At 42.0% G+C, this 24991-nt stretch overlaps 1 protein-coding gene across 1 annotated transcript in view; it reads right to left on the bottom strand.

Moving 5' to 3' along the window:
- adamts6 (ADAM metallopeptidase with thrombospondin type 1 motif, 6) overlaps positions 1–21298 on the bottom strand; it is a 169174-nt gene extending 147876 nt beyond the window's left edge. The window contains exons 1-3 of the mRNA XM_034191495.1: positions 21053–21298; positions 18747–19146; positions 15078–15460 (exon numbers count right to left, since the gene is read on the bottom strand). Coding sequence (XP_034047386.1) covers positions 15078–15460; positions 18747–18846 — 483 coding nt within the window. The 5' untranslated portion in view covers positions 18847–19146; positions 21053–21298. The remainder of the gene's footprint in view (positions 1–15077; positions 15461–18746; positions 19147–21052) is intronic.
- Between the last annotated feature and the right edge of the window lie 3693 nt (positions 21299–24991).

Raw genomic sequence — 24991 nt, 5'->3', positions numbered from 1 at the left:
CTTTCTTCATCTCTCCGACTATCCCAGTTCTTTTTCGCCAACCTCTTTCTCCTTATGCTTTCCTGGACCTCTTCATTCCACCACCAAGTCTCCTTGTCTTCCTTCCACTGTCCAGATGTCACACCCAGTACCTTCCTAGCTGTCTCCCTCACCACATCTGCAGTAATTTTCCAGTTGTCCAAAATTGCTTCCCCTCCATCCAATGCTTCTCTCACCTGCTCACTGAATTTCACACAACAGTCTTCCTCCTTCAGCTTCCACCATCTGATCCTTTGTTGAGCTCTGACTCTCTTCCTCTTCTTCATCTCTAAAGTCATCCTACAAACCACCATCCTATGCTGTCTAGCTACACTCTCCAATTTCTTTTAGTTTGCATCCCGACACAGAATGTAGTCCACCTGTGTGCACCTTCCTCCACGCTTATATGTCACCCTGTGCTCCTCTCTTTTCTTAAAGTAGGTATTCATCACAGCCATTTCCACCCTTTTTTGCAAAATCAACTACCATCTGTCTTTCCCCATTCCTATCCTTGATACCATATCTACCCAGTACTTCCTCATCACCTCTGTTCCCTTCACCAATATAACCATTGAAGTCCGCTCCTATCACCACTCTTTCATACTTGGGTTCACTCTCCACCTCATCTAACTCACTCCAGAAATCTTCTTTCTCCTTCATTTCACAACCTACCTGTGGGGCATATGCACTGATGATATTCATCATCACTCCTTCAATTTCACACTTCACACTCATCACCCTGTCAGACACTCGCTTAACCTCCAACACACTCTTAACACAGGGGAGGAACATTTAGGGGAGTTGATGGTCTAGTGGTTAAGCGTTGGGCTTGTGACCAGAGGATCCTCAGTTCAAATCCCAGTCTGACCAGAAAATCACTAAGGGCCCTTGGGCAAGGTCCTGAGTCCTCTAGTTGCTCCCAGTGTGTAGTGCGTACCGTGTATGGCAGCACCCTCACATGGGGATTAATGTGAGGCATTATTGTGTGAAACGCTTTGAGCGTCTGATGTAGATGGAAAAGCACTATATAAATGCAGTCCATTTAACATAGTCTTCTTTTAAAATGACCCCAAAACCACATCTTCTTTGGAAGAAATTGATGCTGTGTACCCCACACCAAGGATTAAAAGGACCATCCAGACTGTTATTGGCAACAATTACAAAAGCCAGGGTCTGTCATGGTCAGTGATGCCGGTAACGCGTTACTTAGTAATGCGTTACTCTAATCTGACCACTTTTTTCAGTAACGAGTAATCTAACGCGTTAATCTTTCCAAATCAGTAATCAGATTAAAGTTACTTCTCCATGTCACTGTGCGTTACTATTATTTTTCATTGTGGGTCGATAGCAGCATTAAACTTGTTCCGTGGGCAGGAGGTCGGGGTTCGACTGAACTGCCCACTTTAAGTGAGCTGTGAGCTTTTAATCCGCGGTTTTTTGCAGCTGCTTGACTCGTCCTCACCTCTTAAAGCGCGGTGATCAGCACACCTGCACTGAGCTTTACAAAGACATTTTTATACTTTTTTTCCTCCTTTATTTAGAATTCTGATCTGAGCCGCTCCGTATCTGGTCATTAAAAACAGCTGATCCTCAGCGACACGTCAACAACTAACACTATTTTCCACTCAAATGCACCTAAACTCTCTTTCTGAGGACCACATGATGTGAAAACGCAATAAAACTTTCTTACCTGTAAATCTGGTCCTGTTTTCTGCATAAATAAATGTTATCCATTCTTTGTGCTCAAACGCCAAAGCAGGGGCGAATCCAGATGGAATGGGGGCGTGGGGGAGGGATGTGCCCCCCCCCACAACACCCCTAGATTAAAGGTGCAATTTTGAAGCCGTTTTTTACTACAACTAATATTGCTTAAAATAATAATAATTTCGACAAGTAAAATGTTTAGAGAGAATTTAAATGTTAGAAAAATGTTAGAATTTAATAGTTACCTTTATAAACAATGTAGGCTCGAAATTGCAAGTTTTACTGTTACAGTGCTGTCAACAGTTAAATATGAGGTCAAGAAAGACGTCTTTATTTTACTTTTTATAAAACAAGTATTTATTTTTCATTGAAGTCAAGAAAGGGTGACTATAAAGTGAGTTTTGGCAAAACAGGTATCATTGTCATGTTGAGGTGGCAGAGGGTTGTTGTCGGCAGCTGGGAAAAGTAACTAAAAAAGTAACTAGTAATCTAACTTAGTTACTTTTACAATTGAGTAATCAGGAAAGTAAATAAGTTACTTTTACAATTGAGTAATCAGTAAAGTAACTAAGTTACTTTTTCAAAGTAACTGTGGCAACACTGGTCATGGTGTATGATTGTGTCAGTGTCCTTTGTTGCATATGTTGTTTTAGAACAACATATGCTGCCTTCAAGGTGGCATCTTTTCCAGGAAAGTCCATGCATTTTTCATCAAGACAATGCAAAACCACATTTTGCACACATTACAAAGGCATGGTTGCAGAAGAAGAGGATATAGATACAGGACTGTCCTGCCTGGAGTCTTGACCTGTCCCCAACAGAGAATAAGTAGAGAATTTTGAAACAAAAAATGCAATAATGACAACCCCATACTGAAGCATCCCAGTTTTGGAATGTGCTGCCGTCCTAAAATGCAGGAATGGATGTACATTACCAAATGAAAATAAGTCGGTCTTAGGTTCATACTATCAGCAGTGTTACAATGAAATGAATGTCAAAGTAAATGTAAGAATCACTGTGTTCCATTCCTTTACACACACACACACACACACACACACACACACACACACACACACACACACACACACATATATATAAAATATATATATATAATAACATAATATACACGTATATATATATATATATATATATATATATATATATATATATATAAAATCTCAGTGTAAAATGTTTCATAGTTGATTTGAACTATTAAAATGTTGTTGTATTCTTTGAGAATTACATTCATTCATCATTCAGTTTCTGGCACTTGTCCGGGTCTGGATCGCAGTGGCAGCAGACTAAGCAACTCAGCCCATACTAACCCTATCCTCGGCCAAGTCCTCTAACTCTTCCTGTGGGATTACAAAGTGTTGGAAGTGTTGCTCAGTGCTGATCATATCAGTGTTTATTCAACTCTATAATTCTCTAACGAAAAATGTAACTCTGTCCAGGAGTTCAGAAATGAAAAAAGGAGTTTTTGTAACAGGAGTCTTTTTTATTGTGACACGATTTCTCAGAGCTGATCACATCAGTGTTGATTAAATTCTATACAAGCATAAATTAAGTCTCATAAGGTGCCATTTTAACAATGTCCTATGAGGTGAGAGAGAAATGACAAAAAGTCGTTCTTGTGACACTTGCTGAGCTTTCACTGGTGGTGCTCTGACCTACATCCCGTCCCACTTTGATCATCGTAAGTGATGGTACTGTCCAGTTGGGATGGCTACTTTGAGCAGCTGCATCAGGCGGCCAGGATGTAGGACATCTCTGGTGCCAGAGTTCTGGAGGCTGACTCACCATTCAGCTCAAAACCACCAAATTTCAGTGACACTGTAAAGGTGGTGAAACAGCCAATAGCAGGGAAAGCTTCAGGAAACCTGCTATCAAAGCTGAACTCCTCCACGCATGAGGAGATAAGGTTCTCTTGACATAGGAGGCAATCTTTACTTCTATCTAGGAGATGAGTATCATCCACACAGACTGGAACTTGGAAGAAAGGACTTGTTGTCCCTCTCTGGAAAGGAAAGGATTGCAGCAACTATAGGGGTATGACACCACTCCCTGTGGTGGGAAAGGTAATCACAAGGATCATTCTCAACAGGATTCCATCCCAGTTACTTGCTGCTCAGGGTCCAGGGTAATCTGGCTTCATGACCAGTAAGACAACTATTACCAGCATCCTTGCTCTGCAAGTGAATGCAAGGCTGAATATTGTCACTACTTCTGTTGAGCCTATGCTGATTTTTGCAGTGTTTCATTTACTTGGTTGGGCTGCTGCATGGGACATCCTCAGGATTAATGGGATCCCCAGTAAGTTGCTGGACCTCACAGCCAACCTAATCACAGGTAACGTGTGTGCTGCATAGCACAGGGCCATGTCTCTGACGTTGTCCCAGTGAAAACAAGTGTTCATCAGGGACGTGTTTTGGCTTTTACACTGTTCAATATTTGCATGAACTGGATGTTGGGTAGGGTTGTGGAAACCCATGGCTTAGAGTCCTCTGCAAGCAAGGAGAGCTTGACTGACCTTGGCTTTGCAGATGATGCTGTGATCTTTGAGGTATCAATGGACATTAAGATTGAGTGAGGCCTGGGAAGAGCTCCTTAGGTCCCTGGATAGAGGTGTTTAGTGATACTGGGATTTTTTAAATTAAAAAAAAAGAAAACTTTGGGTCTTAAATTCCTTATTTTTTTCTAGTCTTGCTATGTGGTTGTGAGACCTGGGCACTAACTAGTGACCAAAGTCTGGGTGACACAGAGATAAGGCTGTCTGTGATTTTAGGAGAGTCACCGACAGTCTCTGTCACACAGTCCCTCAAGAATATTGTCTCCAACTTTGTTGGAAAAAAGTTACAGTGATACACACACACACACACACATATATATATATATATACGAGGGCTGTCAATAAAGTAACGGTCCTTTTTATTTTTTTCAAAAACTATATGGATTTCATTCATATGTTTTTACGTCAGACATGCTTGAACCCTCGTGCGCATGCGTGAGTTTTTCCACGCATGTCGGTGACGTCATTCGCCTGTGAGCACTCCTTGTGGGAGGAGTCGTCCAGCCCCTTGTCGGAATTCCTTTGTCTGAGAAGTTGCTGAGAGACTGGCGCGTTGTTTGATCAAAATTTTTTCTAAACCTGTGAGACACATCGAAGTGGACACGGTTCGAAAAATTAAGATGGTTTTCAGTGAAAATTTTAACGGCTGATGAGAGATTTTGAGGTGATTCTGTCGCTTTAAGGACTTCCCACGGTGCGAGACGTCGCTCAGCGCTCTCAGCCGCCGTCGTCAGCCTGTTTCAAGCTTAAAACCTCCACATTTCAGGCTCTATTGATCCAGGACGTCGTGAGAGAACAGAGAAGTTTCAGAAGAAGTCGGTTTCAGCATTTTATCCGGATATTCCACTGTTAAAGGAGATTTTTTTAATGAAAGATGTGCGGACAGGTCCGCGCTCCGCCACAGGAAAAACACCTCTGTTGAAAGCCTTAAGGACAAGTTGGAACATGTCCTGCTGTTAAACAATTTCTCATATACTCACTCCACTGAAAGCCATCAAAAGCCGCCTGGATTTTACAAATGGTTATCAAGACAGAGGTGTTTTTCCTGTGCCGCCGCACCGCGTCGGCTGCGTCCCGACGCGCGGACCCGTCCGCACGTCTTTCATTAAAAAAATCTCCTTTAACAGTGGAATATCCGGATAAAATGCTGAAACCGACTTCTTCTGAAACTTCTCTGTTCTCTCACGACGTCCTGGATCAATAGAGCCTGAAATGTGGAGGTTTTCAGCTTGAAACAGGCTGACGACGGCGGCTGAGAGCGCTGAGCAACGTCTCGCACCGTGGGAAGTCCTTAAAGCGACAGAATCACCTCAAAATCTCTCATCAGCCGTTAAAATTTTCACTGAAAACCATCTTAATTTTTCGAACCGTGTCCACTTCGATGTGTCTCACAGGTTTAGAAAAATTTTGATCAAACAACGCGCCAGTCTCTCAGCAACTTCTCAGACAAAGGAATTCCGACGAGGGGCTGGACGACTCCTCCCACAAGGAGTGCTCACAGGCGAATGACGTCACCGACAGGCGTGGAAAAACTCACGCATGCGCACGAGGGTTCAAGCATGTCTGACGTAAAAACATATGAATGAAATCCATATAGTTTTTGAAAAAAATAAAAAGGACCGTTGCTTTATTGACAGACCTCGTATATATACACTCAACAAAAATATAAACGCAACACTTTTGGTTTTGCTCCAATTTTGTATGAGATGAACTCAAACCTCAAACACCTCTCCAATGTGCCAAACGCCAGCCAATGTGAGCATCTGCCCACTCAAGTCGGTTACGACGATGAACTGGACTCAGGTCGAGACCCCGATGAGGACGACGAGCATGCAGATGAGTTTCCCTGAGACAGTTTCTGACAGTTTGTGCAGAAATTCTTTGGTTATGCAAACCGACTGTTTCAGCAGCTGTCCGAGTGGCTGGTCTCAGACGATCTTGGAGGTGAACATGCTGGATGTGGAGGTCCTGGGGTGGTTGGTTACACGTGGTCTGCGGTTGTGAGGCTGGTTGGATGTACTGCCAAATTCTCTGAAACGCCTTTGGAGACGGCTTATGGTAGAGAAATGAACATTCAATACATGAGCAACAGCTCTGGTTGACATTCCTGCTGTCAGCATGCCAATTGCACGCTCCCTCAAATCTTGCGACATCTGTGGCATTGTGCTGTGTGATAAAACTGCACCTTTCAGAGTGGCCTTTTATTGTGGGCAGTCTAAGGCACACCTGTGCACTAATCATGGTGTCTAATCAGCATCTTGATATGGCACACCTGTGAGGTGGGATGGATTATCTCAGCAAAGGAGAAGTGCTCACTATAACAGATTTAGTCTGTTTTGTGAACAATATTTGAGGGAAATGGTGATATTGTGTATGTGGAAAAAGTTTTAGATCTTTGAGTTCATCTCATACAAAATGGGAGCAAAACCAAAAGTGTTGCGTTTATATTTTTGTTGAGTGTATATGACTTTTGCAAAAAACACTGATGCACACACATGTGCATGATGGTGGCAACACTGTTGTGTTGTGATGCACATGTGGCACCAATTTATGAGACTGCCTTCTCTTTTTGCTGTCACTCCCACTGGAGCTGTCCCTGGTGCTGAAACGTGGTGCTTTTTGTCAAAGAAGAAGGAGGATGTGCTGACAGCAAAATGTGTTTGCATCAATATGTGCATACTACAGCTGTGCATACTTGAGGACATGCTATGCTTCACTGCCTGATGCAGTTTGTCTACGATGCACCCCAACATATTTGTCTTGTAGACATGTGTTACAGTCTGAACCACACTGAGTGTGTTATGTCCACAAAGTCCAGTTTCTTTGACTAGAGTGAGTGCTCTGAGTCTTGGCCAGAGCCAGGTTGCTGGCACAGGTCTGGCCCAAGTTGCAGAGGTGTTCCCAGCTGAACTGTTCCAGAGACCAAACAGGGGAAAGATAAAATACTGATAAGTCCAGTTTTCTGTGGACTGAAGGCACATTCACTCCTGATTAAAGCAGTATTTTATATTAAGCCTCATATTTTCCAGATGTATAAATGGTAGATGGACTGCATTTATATATAGAGCTTTTCCATCTGCATCAGATGCTCACAGCCCTTTACAATGATGCCTCACATTCACCCATTCACTCAAACACATTCACACACTAATGTGAAGGTGCTACCATGCAAGGCGCTCACTACACACCGGGAGCAATGCGAGGATTAAGTTCCTTGCTGTTCCTTACTATATGATGGTCCAATTCAGATGCCTCCAAGTCCAGAGAAGTCGACACCATTTCTGGACAAGGTTAAGCTCAGGCTTCTTTTTTGCTCAGTAAAGTGCCATTTATGAATGCAAGTCTGCATTGTAGTTCTTGACAAGGTTTTCCCAAATAATCTCTAATATCAGCTGTTGATAAATGACTGTTCTTGATGCAGTGCCAGCTGAGGGCTCAGAGATCATGGATGTTCACCTTAGGCTTGTGCTATTGCACTTTACGCACTGAATTCCTCCAGATTTCTTAAATCACTGAATGATATTATGCACTATAGTGGGAGAAATATGCAAATCCCTTCTTATCCTTAATTGAGGAACATTGACTTTGAACATCACAATAATTATCTCCCACTGCAGTTGTGCTCAAACATTTACAGTGAGGAAAATCAGTATTTGAACACCCTGCGATTTTGCAAGTTCTCCCACTTAGAAATCATGGAGGGGTCTGAAATTTTCATCTTAGGTGCATGTCCACTGTGAGAGACATAATCGAAAAACAAAATCTGGAAATCACAATGTATGATTTTTTAATTATTTATTTGTATGTTACTGCTGCATATAAGTATTTGAACACCTACCAACCAGCAAGTATTCTGGCTCACACAGACCTGTTAATTTTTCTTTAAGAAGCCCTCTTATTCTGCACTCTTTACCTGTATTAATTGCACCTGTTTGAACTTGTTACCTGTATAAAAGACTCACACTCTGTCAATCACACTCCAACCTGTCCACCATAGCCAAGACCAAAGAGCTGTCTAAGGACACCAGGGACAAAACTGTAGACCTGCACAAGGCTGGGATGGACTACAGGACAACAGGCAAGCAGCTTGGTAGAAGACAACAACTGTTATGATTATTTATTAGAAAGTGGAAGAAACACAAGATGACTGTTAATCTCCCTCGGTCTGGGATTCCATGCAAGATCTCACTTTATGGGGTAAGGATGATTCTGAGAAAGCTTAGAACTACACAGGAGGACCTGGTCAATGACCTGAAGAGAGCTGGGACCACAGTCACAAAGATTACATTAGTAACACATGATGCTGTCATGGTTTAAAATCCTGCAGGGCAGCAAGGTCCCCCTGCTCAAGCCAGCACATGTCCAGGCCTGTTTGAAGTTCATCAGTGACCATCTGGATGATCCAGAGGAGGCATGGGAGAAGGTCATGTGGTCAGATGAGACCAGAATAGAGCTTTTTGGAATCAACTCCACTTACCATGTTTAGAGGATGAGAACAACCCCAAGAAAACCATCCCAACCGTGAAGCATGGGGGTGGAAACATCATACTCTGGGGGTGCTTTTCTGCAAAGGGGACAGGACGACTGCACCGTGTTGAAGGGAGGATGGATGGGGTCATGTATTGCGAGATTTTGTCAAACAACCTCCTTCCCTCAGTAAAAGCACTGAAGATGGGTCATGGCTGGGTCTTCAGCATGACAATGACCCCAAACACACAGCCAGGGCAACTAAGGAGGGGCTCTGTAAGAAGCATTTCAAGGTCCTGGAGTGGCCTGGCCAGTCTCCAGACCTGAACTCAATAGAAAATCTTTGGAGGGAGCTGAAACTCCAAACCTGAAAGATCTAGAGAAGATCTGTATGGAGGAATGAGCCAAAATCTCTGCTGCAGTGTGTGAAAACCTGGTGAAAAACTACAGAAAACGTTTGACCTCTGTAATTGCAAACAAAGGCTACTGTACCAAATATTAACATTGATTTTCACAAGTGTTCAAATACTTATTTGCAGCAATAACATACAAATAAATTATTAAAAAAAATCATACATTGTGATTTCCGGATTTTTTTTTTTTTTTTTAGATTATGTCTCTCACAGTGGACATGCACCTAAGATGAAAATTTCAGACCCCTCCATGATTTCTAAGTGGGAGAACTTGCAAAATCGCAGGGTGTTCAAATACTTATTTTCCTCACTGTATATACCCTAGCACAATTTTTGATTTTCTGGCCATTTTTCAGAGAATAACAATTATAACACAATTTTTTCTTTCACTCATGGTTAGTGGTTGTGTGAAGCCATTTATTGTGCGTTTTCTCTTTATAAATCATAATGACAACAGAAACTACCCAAATGACTCTGATCAAAAGTTTCCATCCACCTGTTTTTAAGACTGTGTATTGCCCCTTTAACATCAATAACAGCTTGGAGTCTTTTGTGGTGGTTGTGGACGAGGCTCTCTGGTGGTGAAGCTGCCACTGAATATCTCTTGGACTTTATGTACATCAGTTATGAAGAAATACAAACCGTATGACACTGTATGGTAAATCTGCATGGAGTAGACAGTTCTCAAAAACTGAGTGACTGTGCAAGAAAGAGAAGAGTGAGAAAAGCCACCAAGACACCCAGATAGCCCAGAGGTTACAAGCTTCTGTGGCTGTGACTGGAGAAACTGTGCACAGTGTAAATTTTGCATTTTGTATCCGCTAATCTGCTAACTGCTAATTATCGAAGCTAATGTCTTCATTATTGGATTAGCTTTTCAGATCATTTTGAAAACCATCAGCAGACTAATTATCTTCTGATAAATTTTGGTCCGATACTTTTTCGACTGCTAACATTTACAAAGTCTGACATCAAAGATTTGAGTATAGTAGATGGACAGTTCTATCCTCTGCAAACACAGGAGAGCTAGTTTCAGGAGAAACCGCTCTATCCTCTGCAGAGAAAGAAGTGCTCACAGAAAAAAGAAAAAAAAAACTAATTTCTTTCGACCCCATACTACACTCAACAAAAATAAAAACGCAACACTTTTGGTTTTGCTCCCATTTTGTATGAGATGAACTCAAAGATCTAAAACTTTTTCCACATACACAATATCACCATTTCCCTCAAATATTGTTCACAAACCAGTCTAAATCTGTGATAGTGAGCACTTCTCCTTTGCTGAGATAATCCATCCCACCTCACAGGTGTGCCATATCAAGATGCTGATTAGACACCATGATTAGTGCACAGGTGTGCCTTAGACTGCCCACAATAAAAGGCCACTCTGAAAGGTGCAGTTTTGTTTTATTGGGGGAGATACCAGTCAGTATCTGGTGTGACCACCATTTGCCTCATGCAGTGCAACACATCTCCTTCGCATAGAGTTGATCAGGTTGTCAGTTGTGGCCTGTGGAATGTTGGTCCACAGAGCATGCCAACTGCACGCTCCCTCAAATCTTGCGACATCTGTGGCATTGTGCTGTGTGATAAAACTACACCTTTCAGAGTGGCCTTTTATTGTGGGCAGTCTAAGGCACACCTGTGCACTAATCATGGTGTCTAATCAGCATCTTGATATGGCACACCTGTGAGGTGGGATGGATTATCTCAGCAAAGGAGAAGTGCTCACTATCACAGATTTAGACTGGTTTGTGAACAATATTTGAGGGAAATGGTGATATTGTGTATGTGGAAAAAGTTTTAGATCTTTGAGTTCATCTCATACAAAATGGGAGCAAAACCAAAAGTGTTGCGTTTATATTTTTGTTGAGTGTAGTTTGCTGGCAATATCACCCAAGTTATCCAGAGGCATTCAGTTTTAACTTATGGTTAAAATTTTAACCAAATAAATTTCAGACAAGTTATTTAAATTAATGACAAATTATTAAAATTAACAACACTTCTGAAGTTTTATAAATTGAAAATATCAGATATGTTTTATTTTTAAAGTAATGCACTAATTTTGAAGGTTTTAGTGTGGACATGCTGTGTCCAGTGCATTATGGGTAATCTCAGTACATTCACAACAGGAGAAATGTATGTGCGATGCTCTGATCAGGCTCCACACAGACAACAGCATTAAACTCTTTGTATTTTGTGCCTAAAACTCTTGTGAATATATTCTCTGGGTTTATAGACGTTGTTATTGTGTTTGTTTTATGTAAAAATGCCAGAAGAAGCTCAGGTTGCTTCTCCATTATTTTCAACTGGAAACACTGTGAGCTGCTATCGCTTTCTGTTTGTTCTTTAACGTCTTGCTTATGTCAAACACTGTCTGTCCTCTTTCTTCCAGAGTAATATATATAAGATGTCTGAAATTTGGTTTGCGTTTATTAAATTCCACGCATCTTAAATGTAGACACAGACGGATTATTTATTTGGAATATTTGTTTTAGCAAGTTTTCAGGGTCTCTACTGCTATCTCCTGACCAGTACTGTTCATGACAGTATTCACTCTAGGTACTGAGCTTCTGGGCACCAGTAGATGGCAGTGTTAAATTTATTTTGACTCCAGTTACATCAGACGATTGTCTAATCACAACTTGACTTTTGGCTTTTGCAAATGCCTTTTTTTTTTTTACAAATAAAAAAATGTCATATTTTACAAAAGCACATTTATATGTAAACACCAACACACACCTCACATTAATGTGTTGGCTTTTACATAGAATGAATGAGTCAACCAATCAGTGTTAGCGGAGGCACACTTTACCTATAATCCCTTTGGCATCTGTCTGTATTTGTTTCAAAACTTCAGAATTAGTGCTTTATTTAAAATGAAAAGAAATATGTTATATTTTAACTTTGTACAAATGACAGAATTGACATTAATGGAGTTATCCGTATTAATTTTATTTATAAATCAAAACCATAAGTCAAAACTGCTTCATTTTCCAAGACCTCCGCACTGCTGTATTCTGTAAAGGAATAATGATGTATTTTTTTGTGTGTGTGTAGAGCTGAGCTTCACTGCTCCTCTCAGCTGCTTTACTGCTGCAAGCTTTGCAGTAAACTGTAGCTTCCAGCAGTGGGTAGGGCGCACAAACACAGAATGCTGACTCATTGTTTGAGCTGATGGTTGCCTTTGACACTACCAGAAGCGACCATGGTGTTAAAACTCAAAATCAGCTTGTTAGTAGTTGCAAGTGTACCAGAGACAATACTATACAATTATACACTTTTGATTTTGGTGTACCCGTGATTATGCGGACCTGGTCAGGATGGGGTTCACCGTCCGCATAATCACGGGTACACCGAAATCGAAAGTCTATAACTGCTTTATTATATGGTAAACAAGAAAATTGGGAGTTTGTCAAACATACTAAAACTGAAAAATCAATCTCAAGTTTCAACTCTTTATTATTACTGTCATACTGCACCAACTGACATCCCATCGATCGACTGGAGACGCCTGTTAAGTCCGTGATGAAGAGTCATCAGGCTTGTTTTCCTATAAAGTTCGCCATTCGCCTGTCTAGCTTCCGCATAAAATCGACCGAGTACTCCGTCAAGCATCCTTCTGTCATAAGTGTCAAAGTTGGACGCATGTCCCTTTTCAGTGACGTACTTGTGAAACAGGTTGGCTGCTGACTGTGTATTTCTGCGGGTGTTCTTCACATCTTTTTCGTGTAAAATTTGTTTTAAGTCAGTGTCACTAACAGACGCAAACCTGTCTTCTGCCACCTTCTCAACAAACTGACAGCCAAAGTAGGCATTGTATCACGTTATCTGATTGATTGTTATCGATAGAAGGTGTCGCTCGATTAGCTAGCGCTACGCTGCACGCGAGGTGTACTCGTTTCACACGCGCGGTCTACTCGGCTCCACCAGTGGTCAACTCGGCATGTGGTACAGCTCAGAAAGTGGTGAATGGACCAATCAGAAGTTGGCAAAATCCCACCATCATATAATAATGGAAGTTATCGGTTAGCTGTAGCTTCCAATAATTTTATGGGTGGTTTATCAGTTTAGCTTCATAAAAGATAACTTTTCAGTTAGCTGATTAGCTGCTATCGAAGCTAACTTTTGGTTAGCTGTTCCCACTGCTGCCAGTTATACAGCTTCATGATGAAGTGGTATAGAGGAGGATTTTCTTAAAAAGAAGTCCTGAACATTTAGCTACAAATTGCCATAAGATCTGAGATGCAAGCCTAGATTTGATCTGTTTTGGTGACAGAATATCCTTCTTGAGTGAAAAAAGGTTTTTGTGTTACCATTCATATTCTCTGAAAAATGACCAAAAAAAAAAAAAAACCCCACAAAAAGTCTGCCAGAGTATGTAAACTTTTGAGCATAACTGTATGTTGATCAACAGGAGATCTTTTGCCCATCTTTGCTCCTTAAAGTCTCAGGCTTTTGTGACTATTGCTTTTGTTCCAAATCATGATTACTGTCACCTGTTGACGTCACCTGTTCACAATCGCATCATTATTTATTATTTATTGACCTCATTACAGGCCTTAAATTGCTCCTTTGCCAACTTTTTGTGGGATGTGTTGCAGGTCCGAAATGGGGTTGCAGATTCTAGGTTTTACCTCTAACTCAAACATAAAATTTTCTTGGCACACTCACAAATTAGATAACGTTATAAGAAGTCTTTTAATTTGCGTAGACCAAATTAAATCAAAGTGATATTGCTGATTTAATTTCCACTCAGAGTTCACCATCTATGTTGTGGAATGGTGGTGATGCAGGTGAAACCGGGATTGGCCTGTTTTGGCAAGTGTGCATCAGCAGGTTTAAATGACCGGTTACAACATTAAATAGTCAGACAACAAACATAATCACACAATGTTCTTTACTGTCTAAGATCCCCAAAGAACAAAAGAGAACGCACAAAACACTAAAACCTGCAACAAGGCCAATTAACAACTTAGCTTTCTGGCACATAGTAACAGCAAACACATTTTTGAGTAAAGCTTTAATGGTGTGTGATGTCAAGATTTCAAACTGTTCAGACATCTGATTACATTACAAGCACACGCAAGCTTTTGTCCATTTTTGGTCCTGGAAGAAAACAGGGCAAATGGTAATTCAATTTATGATACTCGTTACAGGTCTTGCCAACACGGTTAACAGATGTTTTCTCCCCGTGATTACATTTGCCAATAAGACAGGACAGGACTTTTTCCTTCTTTAGAGTTATTCTGAAGGAAGGAGGGATAACAGCCTGTTACATTTCCTTCAGTTTGCTGATCGGCAACAAAAACCTGGACAGCATGTGAATAAAAACTTGAGGATGAAAAGCTGAGACAGGATAATTAGACGCCTCGTTACTGGAGCTCAGTTTGTTTTATAATATTCATGATTACGACTTAACCCCAAGACAGCTTTGCTCATAGGCTGTTAAACACATTGTGCTGAACCTCCACCACCACCACCCCCCCACACACACACACCCTCCACCGCAAAAAAAAAAAAAAAGATCCAGCAAAGAAATGTGATTGCCGCTACCGCGGCTTTTACACTTTGGGAATAAAGCGTGATATTTAATGCACAAATGGGAGGAAAAGCCCTGATGCTTATCGCTAAGACACCACTGAGCTGCAATCCCCCACCGCTGCGAGCATCGCCTCGCACCAAGTCGCTTGCAGACTCTTTGTGCCAAGTGGAAAGACGCCAAGATACTCTGAAACTAACTCCAGTTGGTCTAATCTTTTGGCACTGCCATTAGAAGGCTGGCTGACGTGTGAGCAGCACAAGCTAAGTATGTGGTATATTAGTTTTCTGTCAGCTGTATCAGGAAAAAGGCAGTGAATAAACAACTTCCACTGGTAATAAAGAAAAAGTCCAGTTGTACTCACCAGGCCCCTGCAGTTGCTAAGCGCCACTCTGGTTGTGCCAAGCTGATTTTGCAAAAACCCAACGTAGTGACAGTTATCTACCATGTTGTGACGCCAGTCCACCCCCTCTCTGCCCCAGTACTCCACTGTGAAATGTTTTGACACCAGGTGCGGGTTGAGTGTCAGGTTCAAGTAAAAGTGTTTTCCGTAGGCCGAGAGTCTGTAGAAGAGGCGAGAGTCGGGTAGGTCTTGTTCCAGGGTGGGCGCCGTCACAGAGTCTGGTGCACCCCGTCTCCGTCGGCCCGGCCGGTGGTGCTTCAGGGTATAGCTCAGGAACTCACCGTTCTCGTCCACCCGCACCGGGACAGTCAACTGATAGTGCTGCAGGTAGGACAGGAACTCCTCTTTTACAGCAAAGGATGGCACAATCAGAAAAGAAGAGAATTTGTATTGAGATTAGAATAGTTTATGACTAACAATGATATCTGAGCCTGGTGTTATGAAGCAGAACTACAACAGACTGACATTAAGGCGTCGTACTCAAACTTTAGTCAAAGACTAACATTGGAGGTGTGCTATGGGGACAGACCAGACCAATTAAACCCAACTAACTCTTGTCCAGGCAGCACTTTGGCTTAGTGGTTAGCAATGTTGCCTCAAAGAAGAAGGTCATGGGTTCAATTCCCACCTGTGGCCTTTCTGTGTGGAGTTTGCATGTTCTCCCCGTGTTTGTGTGGGCTTCCTCCGGGTGCTCCGGCTTCCTCCTCCTTCCAAAGACATGCAGGTTAGGTGGACTGGAAACTTTAAGTTGTCTGTAGGTGTGAATGTGGGTGTGAATGTGTTTGTTTTTCTCATAGGTGTCAACCTGACTCCAGAAAGGGCAAAGACGGTGCAGGTTTCTTTGTAACCACAAACTCCATCAGGTGACTTCATTGATGATCTCATCCCATGTGCTGTTAATCAGTGAAATCACCTGGTCGAGTTGGTGGTTACAAAAAACCTGCACCATCTTTGCCCTTTCTGAAGTCAGGTTGACACCTATGTTGTCTATATGTGGCCCTGCAACAGACTGGTGTCCTGACCAGGGTGAACCCCGCCTCACATCCTATGACTGCTGAGATAGTATCCAGCTACCCCTGACCCTTAATTGGAGTAAGCGATTGAAGATGAGTGAGTGAGTAACTTGAGTCCAAAGGTATAGTGTTTTCAGGTAATCGAATATGTGCAAAGGAGAAAACAATTCAAGATATTTGCATTGAAATTGCTCAACATTAGCCTAGGACATCTCTTATTTAAAGAATCTCTAATCATGGACCTTAAAATGGCTCATAGTGCTGTATAGTGCATCCAGAAAGTATTCACAGTGCTTCACTTTTTCCACATTTTGTTATGTTACAGCTTTATACCAAAATGGATGAAATTTTTTTTTTCTTAAAATTGTACAAACAACACCCCATAATGACAATGTAAAAAGTTTTTTTTTAAGATGTTTGCTCATTTATTAAAAATAAAAACAGTACAAAATCACATGTCCATAAGTATTCACAGTCTTTGCCATGAAGCTCAAAATTGAGCTCAGGTGCCTCCTGTTTCCACTGATCATCCTTGAGATGTTTCTACAGCTTAAATGGAGTCCACCTGGGGTAAATTCAGTTGATTGGACATGATTTGGAAAGACACACACCTGTCTACATATAAGGTCCCACAGTTGACAGTCAGAGCACAAACCAAGCATGAAGTCAAAGGAATTGTCTGTAGACCTCCGAGACAGGATTGTCTGGAGGCACAAATCTTGGGAAGGGAACAGAAACATTTCTGCTGCTTTGAAGGTCCCAATGAGCACAGTGGCCTCCATCATCTGTAAATGGAAGAAGTTCAGATCCACCAGGACTCTGCCTAGAGCTGGACGCCCGTCTAAACTAAGTGATTGAAGGAGAAGGACCTTAGTCAGGGAGGTGACCAAGAACCCAATGGTCACTCTGTCAGAGTTCCAGCATTCCTCTGTGGAGAGAGGAGAACCTTCCAGAGGGACAATCATCTCTGCAGCAATCCACCAATCAGGCCTGTATGGTAGAGTGGCCAGATGGAAGCCACTCCTTAGTAAAAGGCACATGGCAGCCCACCTGGAGTTTGACATAAGGCACCTGAAGGACTCTCAGACCAGGAGAAACAAAATTCTCTGGTCTGATGAGACTAAGGGCCCTGTCCCACTGGCGTTTAGGAGGATTTGTGGATGGAATGCACACAAAAGTGGCCCACATCCGCCAAACAACCGCAATAACTGTGTAACATTCCTGTATGAGTCGGCCGCCATCCGAACACGTCCGTGATCATCCACAGAGGCACGCATGTCCGCAGCCAGGATTTTTGAGCAGCTCAAAAATCCTGCTGCGGATGAGAGCCGCATCACTGCCTGAAGACATACGCAGGACATACACAACCAACGCGCCGCATATCCTCTGTCATCCGCTGATATCCACAACCGACGGGTTGGCGCGGCTTGGCAGCGGACCGGGACAGTGTGCAAAACAGATATGACGCGTGCCCAGCATGACCACATCACGGTCGCAATTGATATGTCGCGCATGCAGACAGAGTGGGCACTGATGGAGCAAGTGCATCACGGTCGCTGTGCCCCTCATGGGGGCGCCTCTGCGGTCGCCTTCGCTTTTGTTCCCTGTTATATCCGATTTTCTTCCTCATGTATTCGCTGATCCACCGTGGGACATTTGTCATTTCCGCCCACCTTTGTTGCGGGCGCTCAGCTTTTGTCTCCTCATTTCATGCGCAAATCCTCCTAAACGCCAGTGGGACAGGGCCCAAAGATTGAACTCTTTGGCGTCATGTTTGGAGGAAACCAGGCACCATCCCTACAGTGAAGCATGGCGGTGGCAGTGTCATGCTGTGGGGATGTTTTTCAGCAGCAGGAATTGGGAGACTAGTCAGGATTGAGGGAAAGATGAATGCAGCAATGTACAGAGACATCCTGGATGAAAACCTGCTCCAGAGCGCTCTTGACCTCAGACTGGGGCGACGATTCATCTTTCAGCAGGACAATGACCCTAAACACACAGCCAAGATAACAGAGTGGCTTCAGGACAACTCTGTGAATGTCCTTGAGTGGTCCAGACAGAGCCCAGACCTGAATCCGACTGAACATCTCTGAAGAGATCTGAAAATGTCTGTGCACCGACGCTCCCCATCCAACCTGATGGAGCTTGAGAGGTGCTGCAAAGAGGAATGGACCAAACTGCCCAAACATAGGTGCACCAAGTTTGAGGCATCATATTCAAGAAGACTTGAGGCTGGAATTACTGCCAAAGGTGCATCAATGAAGTATTGAGTAAAGGATGTGAATACTTATGTACATGTGATTTCTTAGTATTTATTTGTAATAAATTTGCAAAAAAAAAAAAAACTTTTTTCATGTTGTCATTATGAGGTGTTGTGAGTAGAATTTTGAGAGGAAAATTAATTTCCTGCATTTTGGAATAAGGCTGTAACAAAATAAAATGTGGAAAAAGTGTTGGGCTGCAATACTTTCTAAATACACTGTATTTTTTTTTTTTCTGATACCAAATTTTAACCACTGGTCTCATGAGTCTCAGATGATGACTTTATAGTACTGCTTCATAAAACCCAGCTCTGGTTGCCTGAAATTGCCTGACTGGAGCACCGTCAACATCCTACCTTGAGATTTGTGTGAAAGTCTGCTGATGCTTTCCAATTCCGAAGCTCCCATTACCACCAGGCTCAACGTCCAAGTCAGCATCTTCCACAAAATTTCCATAATTCAGGGAAAGATCTGACATGGGATGTGGTGGGGCAGAGGATGCTACAAACCAGTCAAACGCATAGGAAGGGTCGGATGCTACGGTGTAACAAATCCATGGTTTCTCACTGCAAAAGCTTCTTGATGTGGTGCTCGATGGCTCATCCAGGTCTAGATCTCCCCTGAATGCCAGCACTTCCACATCTTGCTGGGAATCACCTCTGCATTCATATCATCCATCAGCCAAATCAGTTCAGGTGTAGGTCCAAGAAAGGAAGTCTATATTGGAAATTTGGCTTGGCCGATCAACCTGCGTTCCTGTAGGAGGAGGGAAGAATTTGGAGAATAACTTCAAATGTAATGCACAACTTAATGTCACACGTAGGCAGTGTTGCCACAGTTACTTTGAAAAAGTAATCCAATTACTGATTACTCCTTGAAAAAGTAACTTATTTACTTTCCTGATTACTCAATTGTAAAAGTAACTAAGTTAGGTTACTAGTTACTTTTTTAGTTACTTTCCCCAGCTGCCGACAACAACCCTCTGCCACCTCAACATGACAATGATACCTGTTTTGCCAAAACTCACTTTATAGTCACCCTTTCTTGACTTCAATGAAAATAAATACTTGTTTTATAAAAAAGTAAAATAAAGACCTCTTTCTTGACCTCATATTTAACTGTTGACAGCACTGCAACAGTAAAACTTGCAATTTCGAACCTACATTGTTTATAAATGTAACTATTAAATTCTAACATTTTTCTAACATTTAAATTCTCTCTAAACATTTTACTTGTCGAAATTATTATTATTTTAAGCAATATTAGTAGTTGTAATAAAAAACGGCTTCAAAATTGCACCTTTAATCTAGGGGTGTTGTGGGGGAGGGGGGCACATCCTTGCCCCACACCCCCATTCCATCTGGATTCGCCCCTGCTTTGGCGTTTGAGCACAAAGAATGGATAACATTTATTTATGCAGGAAAACATGACCAGATTTACAGGTAAGAAAGTTTTATTGCGTTTTCACATCATGTGGTCCTCAGAAAGAGAGTTTAGGTGCATTTGAGTGGAAAATAGTGTTAGTTGTTGACGCCTCGTGGAGGATCAGCTGTTTTTAACGACCAGATACAGAGCAGCTCAGCTCACAATTCTAAATAAAGGAGGAAAAAAAGTCTAAAAATGTTTGTAAAGCTCAGTGCTGGTGTGCTGATCACCGCGCTTTAAGAGGTGAGGACGAGCTGCTACAGAAAACCGTGGATGAAAAGCTCACAGCTCTGCTTAAAGTGGGCAGTTCAATTGAACCCCGACCTCCTGCCCACGGACCAAGTTTAATGCTGCTATCGACCCACAATGTAAAAATAATAGTAACACACAGTGACATGGAGAAGTAACTTTAATCTGATTACTGATTTGGAAAGATTAACGCGTTAGATTACTCGTTACTAAAAAAAGTGGTCAGATTAGAGTAACGCGTTACTAATTAACGCGTTACCGGCATCACTGCACGTAGGATACAGCTGATCCTCAGGCTTGATTTGGATCCTCGTGGTTCTCACTCATCACTTTTGGACTCTACGAGAAATCTTTAAATCTCATTGATGACAGTGCAAGACCCTAAAGAAGTGTTACGTGCTGACAGAACGAACTATGGTAACAAATATGCTGACTAGAAAAGTGAGCTTACAAGCAGAAAAGTGATGCCCAGTGTCCACGAAACAAATGGCATCGGAATGCAAAATTTTGCAACTTGTGAGTTTCTTTCGTGCGCATTTCTCTCCGTCAGCCCAGACAGCAGAGCTACCTACTTGGCCACTCTGACCCAGACAGTTGGCAGCTGGCCCGTATGCATTGCACCGGTGCCTCAAACACAACACTGACTTCTCACCGAGTGTCTGCGAGTCAAAATAAACCATCTGACGGCGCTTTGACGCGTTCGCTTTTGCAGCAGAAGGTGCTAAGTACGCTCTGTCGTCAAGAAGGTGATTTGTTAAGTCTGTCTGAGCGAGCAGAAAGACGGACTGCTCCTGCAGATGTGGACCTGCGTGCCTCAGCGAGCGCTCTGGAACCCTGCACACAGTGCGTAAAAAGCGCGTAAAATCGTCTCCAAAAAGATAAACAGTCCACGTTTCTGCGAGTCGTCACGTCCTAAAATATGACTCGTTTGTAAACACAGTGTGAGAGGACTTGAATGGCACCTGAAAGAGTGTTAAGAGATAGTTACCATGCTCATCTTCATGGTCAGATCCGGTCCAACTGTGCGGGGAGACCTCAAGACAAAAGACTTGCCGCTGCTTCTCAAGTTCCACGCACAAACCTCTGCTCTCCTCTTTTCAGATCCTTTAGGGTCCTTCTGCCATCCTGCAATCTGATTCTTCCCCCCTTCAGAGCAAACACACGGGCAGAATCTCAGTCCAGACACTGTCTCACCTACAAAAACCCTTATTCAGCTCTGCAAAGTCTCAGCCCTGCTCCAGCACAACGAGCGCTCTATCAGTCGCTCTCTATCATCTAGTCTCGGTCTGGTGGCTCAGAGGACTTAAAAAGTTAGTTGAGGTTGCAGATGGATTTCCGCCACAAAGTACTTTTTATTTCACTTCATTTTAAATTAAACGTGCACGCGGGCACGCATGGCTTGGTGCTGCTCCCCCTCACTACTTTTCAGACAACGGGTATGTCCCCAGCTTCAAACTGGCAGCTTTTTCACCGTGAAGATGACGTAACTGCAGATGTGCTTGCACGCGCATGTCTATCAGTGCAACGACATAATCGAAATAACCCGCAAACGTCAGAGCTTTAAAGTTTGCGCACAGGAACTGGCGAGAAATATTTGTCATGAAATAAAGGCCAGATTTGGTAAAGTCTCCAAAATCATAAAGGAAAAATATCAGCAATAAAAAAAATGTATGACATTGTAGAATAACGCGTAATAACCACATCAAAGGCTACAATAATATTTCAATAATTAGATGTGAAATGAAGGTTCTCCATGTTTTTCCATGTCAGCTGATGTCTGAGCTCACTTCTATTTTTAGTCTGTCGGAAATCGAAAATCATACCTATTCCCTGGTTGTAGTTGCAGCCGGTCATTATGTAGGAGTCTGTATCATTAGTCAGCTTGTTAGGCTTCACTGCACGCAGCCCGGCAGCTAAACTGTGGGAGGCAGCGCCACCGTGCGTCTGAGACGAGCATAGCATGGATCTAAACAAGCGCATACGTTGGTAAAAGTTTTCATTCAACCATGTACAAGAAGTAATACCTATAAACAGCAACTGGACTGATCTTCGAGAAGTTTCCCTTCACTCATCCTGGTGACTTCTTCAGTTTTAAAAATAAAAGGCGGAGCGCTGATGCACACGTTATTTTTTTTTAACTGTGTGATTTCATATTTTGACTTCTTTGTGACTTCATCATGAACTCTTGTAAACTGATCAATCAAATATTTTACTGCTCCATATGAGCTTTTGATCAAATCTCGAGGCACACTGCCAGCGGAGATGTGATGGTAAATCTAGTTTGGAGCTGTGTCTTGCTTGACCATGACCTTTGCGCAATCTTCTCCAAAAATTAATCATCTGGTGACACTAGCCCAAGTAATAGTCCCACCAAGTATGACGAAAATACATCCAGTGGTGAAAGTCTAATGAAAATTCGTCCAGCAGTTTATGGTGAATGTGTTTTCTGGGCTTTGTTTTGCTTGGGGAGGTGATGATCTAGTGGTTAAGTGGTAGGCTTGAGACCAGAGGGTCCTCAGCTCAAATGCCTTCTTGCAGGAGAATCACTAATGGCCCTTGGGCAAGGTCCTTAATCCACCAGTTTGCTCCTGGTGTGCAGTTGACCGTCTCGCATGGCAGCACAATGACACCACTGTGAGATGGGTGACTGTGAGGCATCACTGTAAAGCGCTTTGAGCTACTGATTCAGATGTAAAAGCCCTATATACATGCAGGCTATTTACTGTTTGACCTTGACCTTTGACCAGTCTGCTTGAAAAATTAATAATCTGAAGACATGGGCCTAAGAAATATTCCAAGCAAGTATGTTGAAAATCTGTCCAGTGGTATTATAGTAAATGTGGTGTAATTATTATTAAGGTTTTGTTTTTGTTGTTGTTCAGGGGGCTATTTTTTATTGGACACTGGCCTCAACCTTTGACTATCTGTTCCAGAAGGTAATCATCTGGAGAACCCAACATTATCACCAAATGTAGTAAAATGTTTCCAGCTATTTTGTTGTTGTTTTGGCACATACTTGGAGCAATGCACTTTTTACAACACACAACCACAAACTGTCAACCATTTATTCTGTTTTTGCCCCCCCGTCTGTGTTTTAGAGTGACACAGATAAATATACTGGAAATTATTTAACAATTACACTTGAATTACCCACTATTACTAAATTCAAATTCAATAATAATAAGCCTTTGATCTCATTTAAAAGACTCATAATTAGAAGTGATAAATTAAACACGCACAGAAGAACGTGTGCCAAGTTTCTCCCAAAACATGAATTAGTTTCTTGTGGAATTTGATCTGTGTATCAACACTTGGTTTTAAATGACAAAGATAAAAACGAATGAACACTGTCATATCATAAAGATTTATTTAATGAGCCCCTGATTCAAATTTGGCATTGTATCTTTTTTCTATATTTTAATGTTATTTGTTTGTTCAATTTTGATACATTTATTGTTTGTGTGATGATTTATTTTGTTTAATAAAGATGAAAATGTGAGTCTCTATTGCCAACCAGGTAAGGTCCAAACAGATTTTCAGTTGGTCTTGACTTGTTAAAGGAGCTCTAACTGAAATTTTACATATAAAAACGACAACCAAAAACTATTTTGCCTGTAAAGATTTAGTGCCTTAATGGCATCCTCTGCAGAGTATGAAGCAACACTCCCTCTGTGCCCTCAGCTTTTCTGTATCCTGTTTGTATTCCCAGTCTGGCCGTGCACACACATTCAGTGCACAGGATTTCTGCGTGTGCATGTGTTCTGCATATGAATCTCAGCCCATGAAACCAGTGCCCCTCCTTATGCTTATAAATAGACAACAACGCTGTCACTTTATGAAATAAGCACCAAAAAAGTAAAGTACTTTTTCACTTTTTGCTCCAGTCCAGATCACAAACATAGTAATTATAATAATATAACATATTGTGTCTTTTGAAAATAACACATGGACGTTTTACAGAATTCAGTGATAATCATTGCATTTTAAAAGGTTGTTTTAGGTCCATTACTTTCATATTCCTGAGTTGTTGAGAAAAGGCGTGTACGCCATATAACTCCAGTATTTATGATTCATATCATTTGCACAAGTGAAGAAGAGAGTGTGATTTATTACCTGTAGCAACCAGGACACTGTAAAAACTCTGAAGGCGTTACGGGCTTCAATGGATGTGATTGGCGAGAATGTAAACAGACACACACCTTTTGCCTGGTGCTTTACAGCTTCATGGCGAGCGTAGCATCTACCACATGTCATTGTCTAAACTAGATTAGATTTCATATGGTGTCTTTTCAACACTTTCACTCTAACATTTAGATGCATCTAGTAAAACAACAGCTTCTCTCCAATCACAGCCACTAAAACTGGTCTTCATGGTTTTCCCCACCCATCCCATCCATGCACGCTCACTCTCTTTTTGGGGAAGGACTGCTCTACACAGATTTCCTTTCAAATTAAAGCTCACAGCCTACACTTTGATGTGTTTATTATTTGTTTTCAACTCTACCAGTGATGTGAATAACTCTGGTTATCTCGTTACAAGTTGGAAGGAGTTAAAATGGGGGATGAATAAAGATTTGGATGACTTTGACAGGGGCCAGACTATCGAGCAAGACTAGTGGGCCAGAGCTCTTGTGAGATGTTCCTAGTCTGTAGAGGTCAGTAACTAAGAAAATGATCTAAGGAAGGAAAACCAGTGCCATGCTTGACAAAACAAGTCCAATCCATGGAGGTTCCACCTCGCAGCCTACATGATTTAAAGAATCTTCTGTGGAAATCTTGATGTCACATCACAACTTTAGAGATGTGGTGGAGGTCATACCTCAGTGGGTCAGGGCTGTTTGGATGTCAAAAGGGGGACCTACACAATAGTAGGCAGATGGTCACAATGTTATGGCTGATCAGTGTAGCTCCTCATCTTGTTTTGATG

The sequence above is a fragment of the Thalassophryne amazonica genome, chromosome 17 (assembly GCF_902500255.1).
Source record: "Thalassophryne amazonica chromosome 17, fThaAma1.1, whole genome shotgun sequence".
NCBI lineage: Eukaryota > Metazoa > Chordata > Actinopteri > Batrachoidiformes > Batrachoididae > Thalassophryne > Thalassophryne amazonica.
The sequence above is the reverse complement of the archived record's forward strand: the minus strand, read 5'-3'. Positions and strand labels throughout refer to the sequence as shown.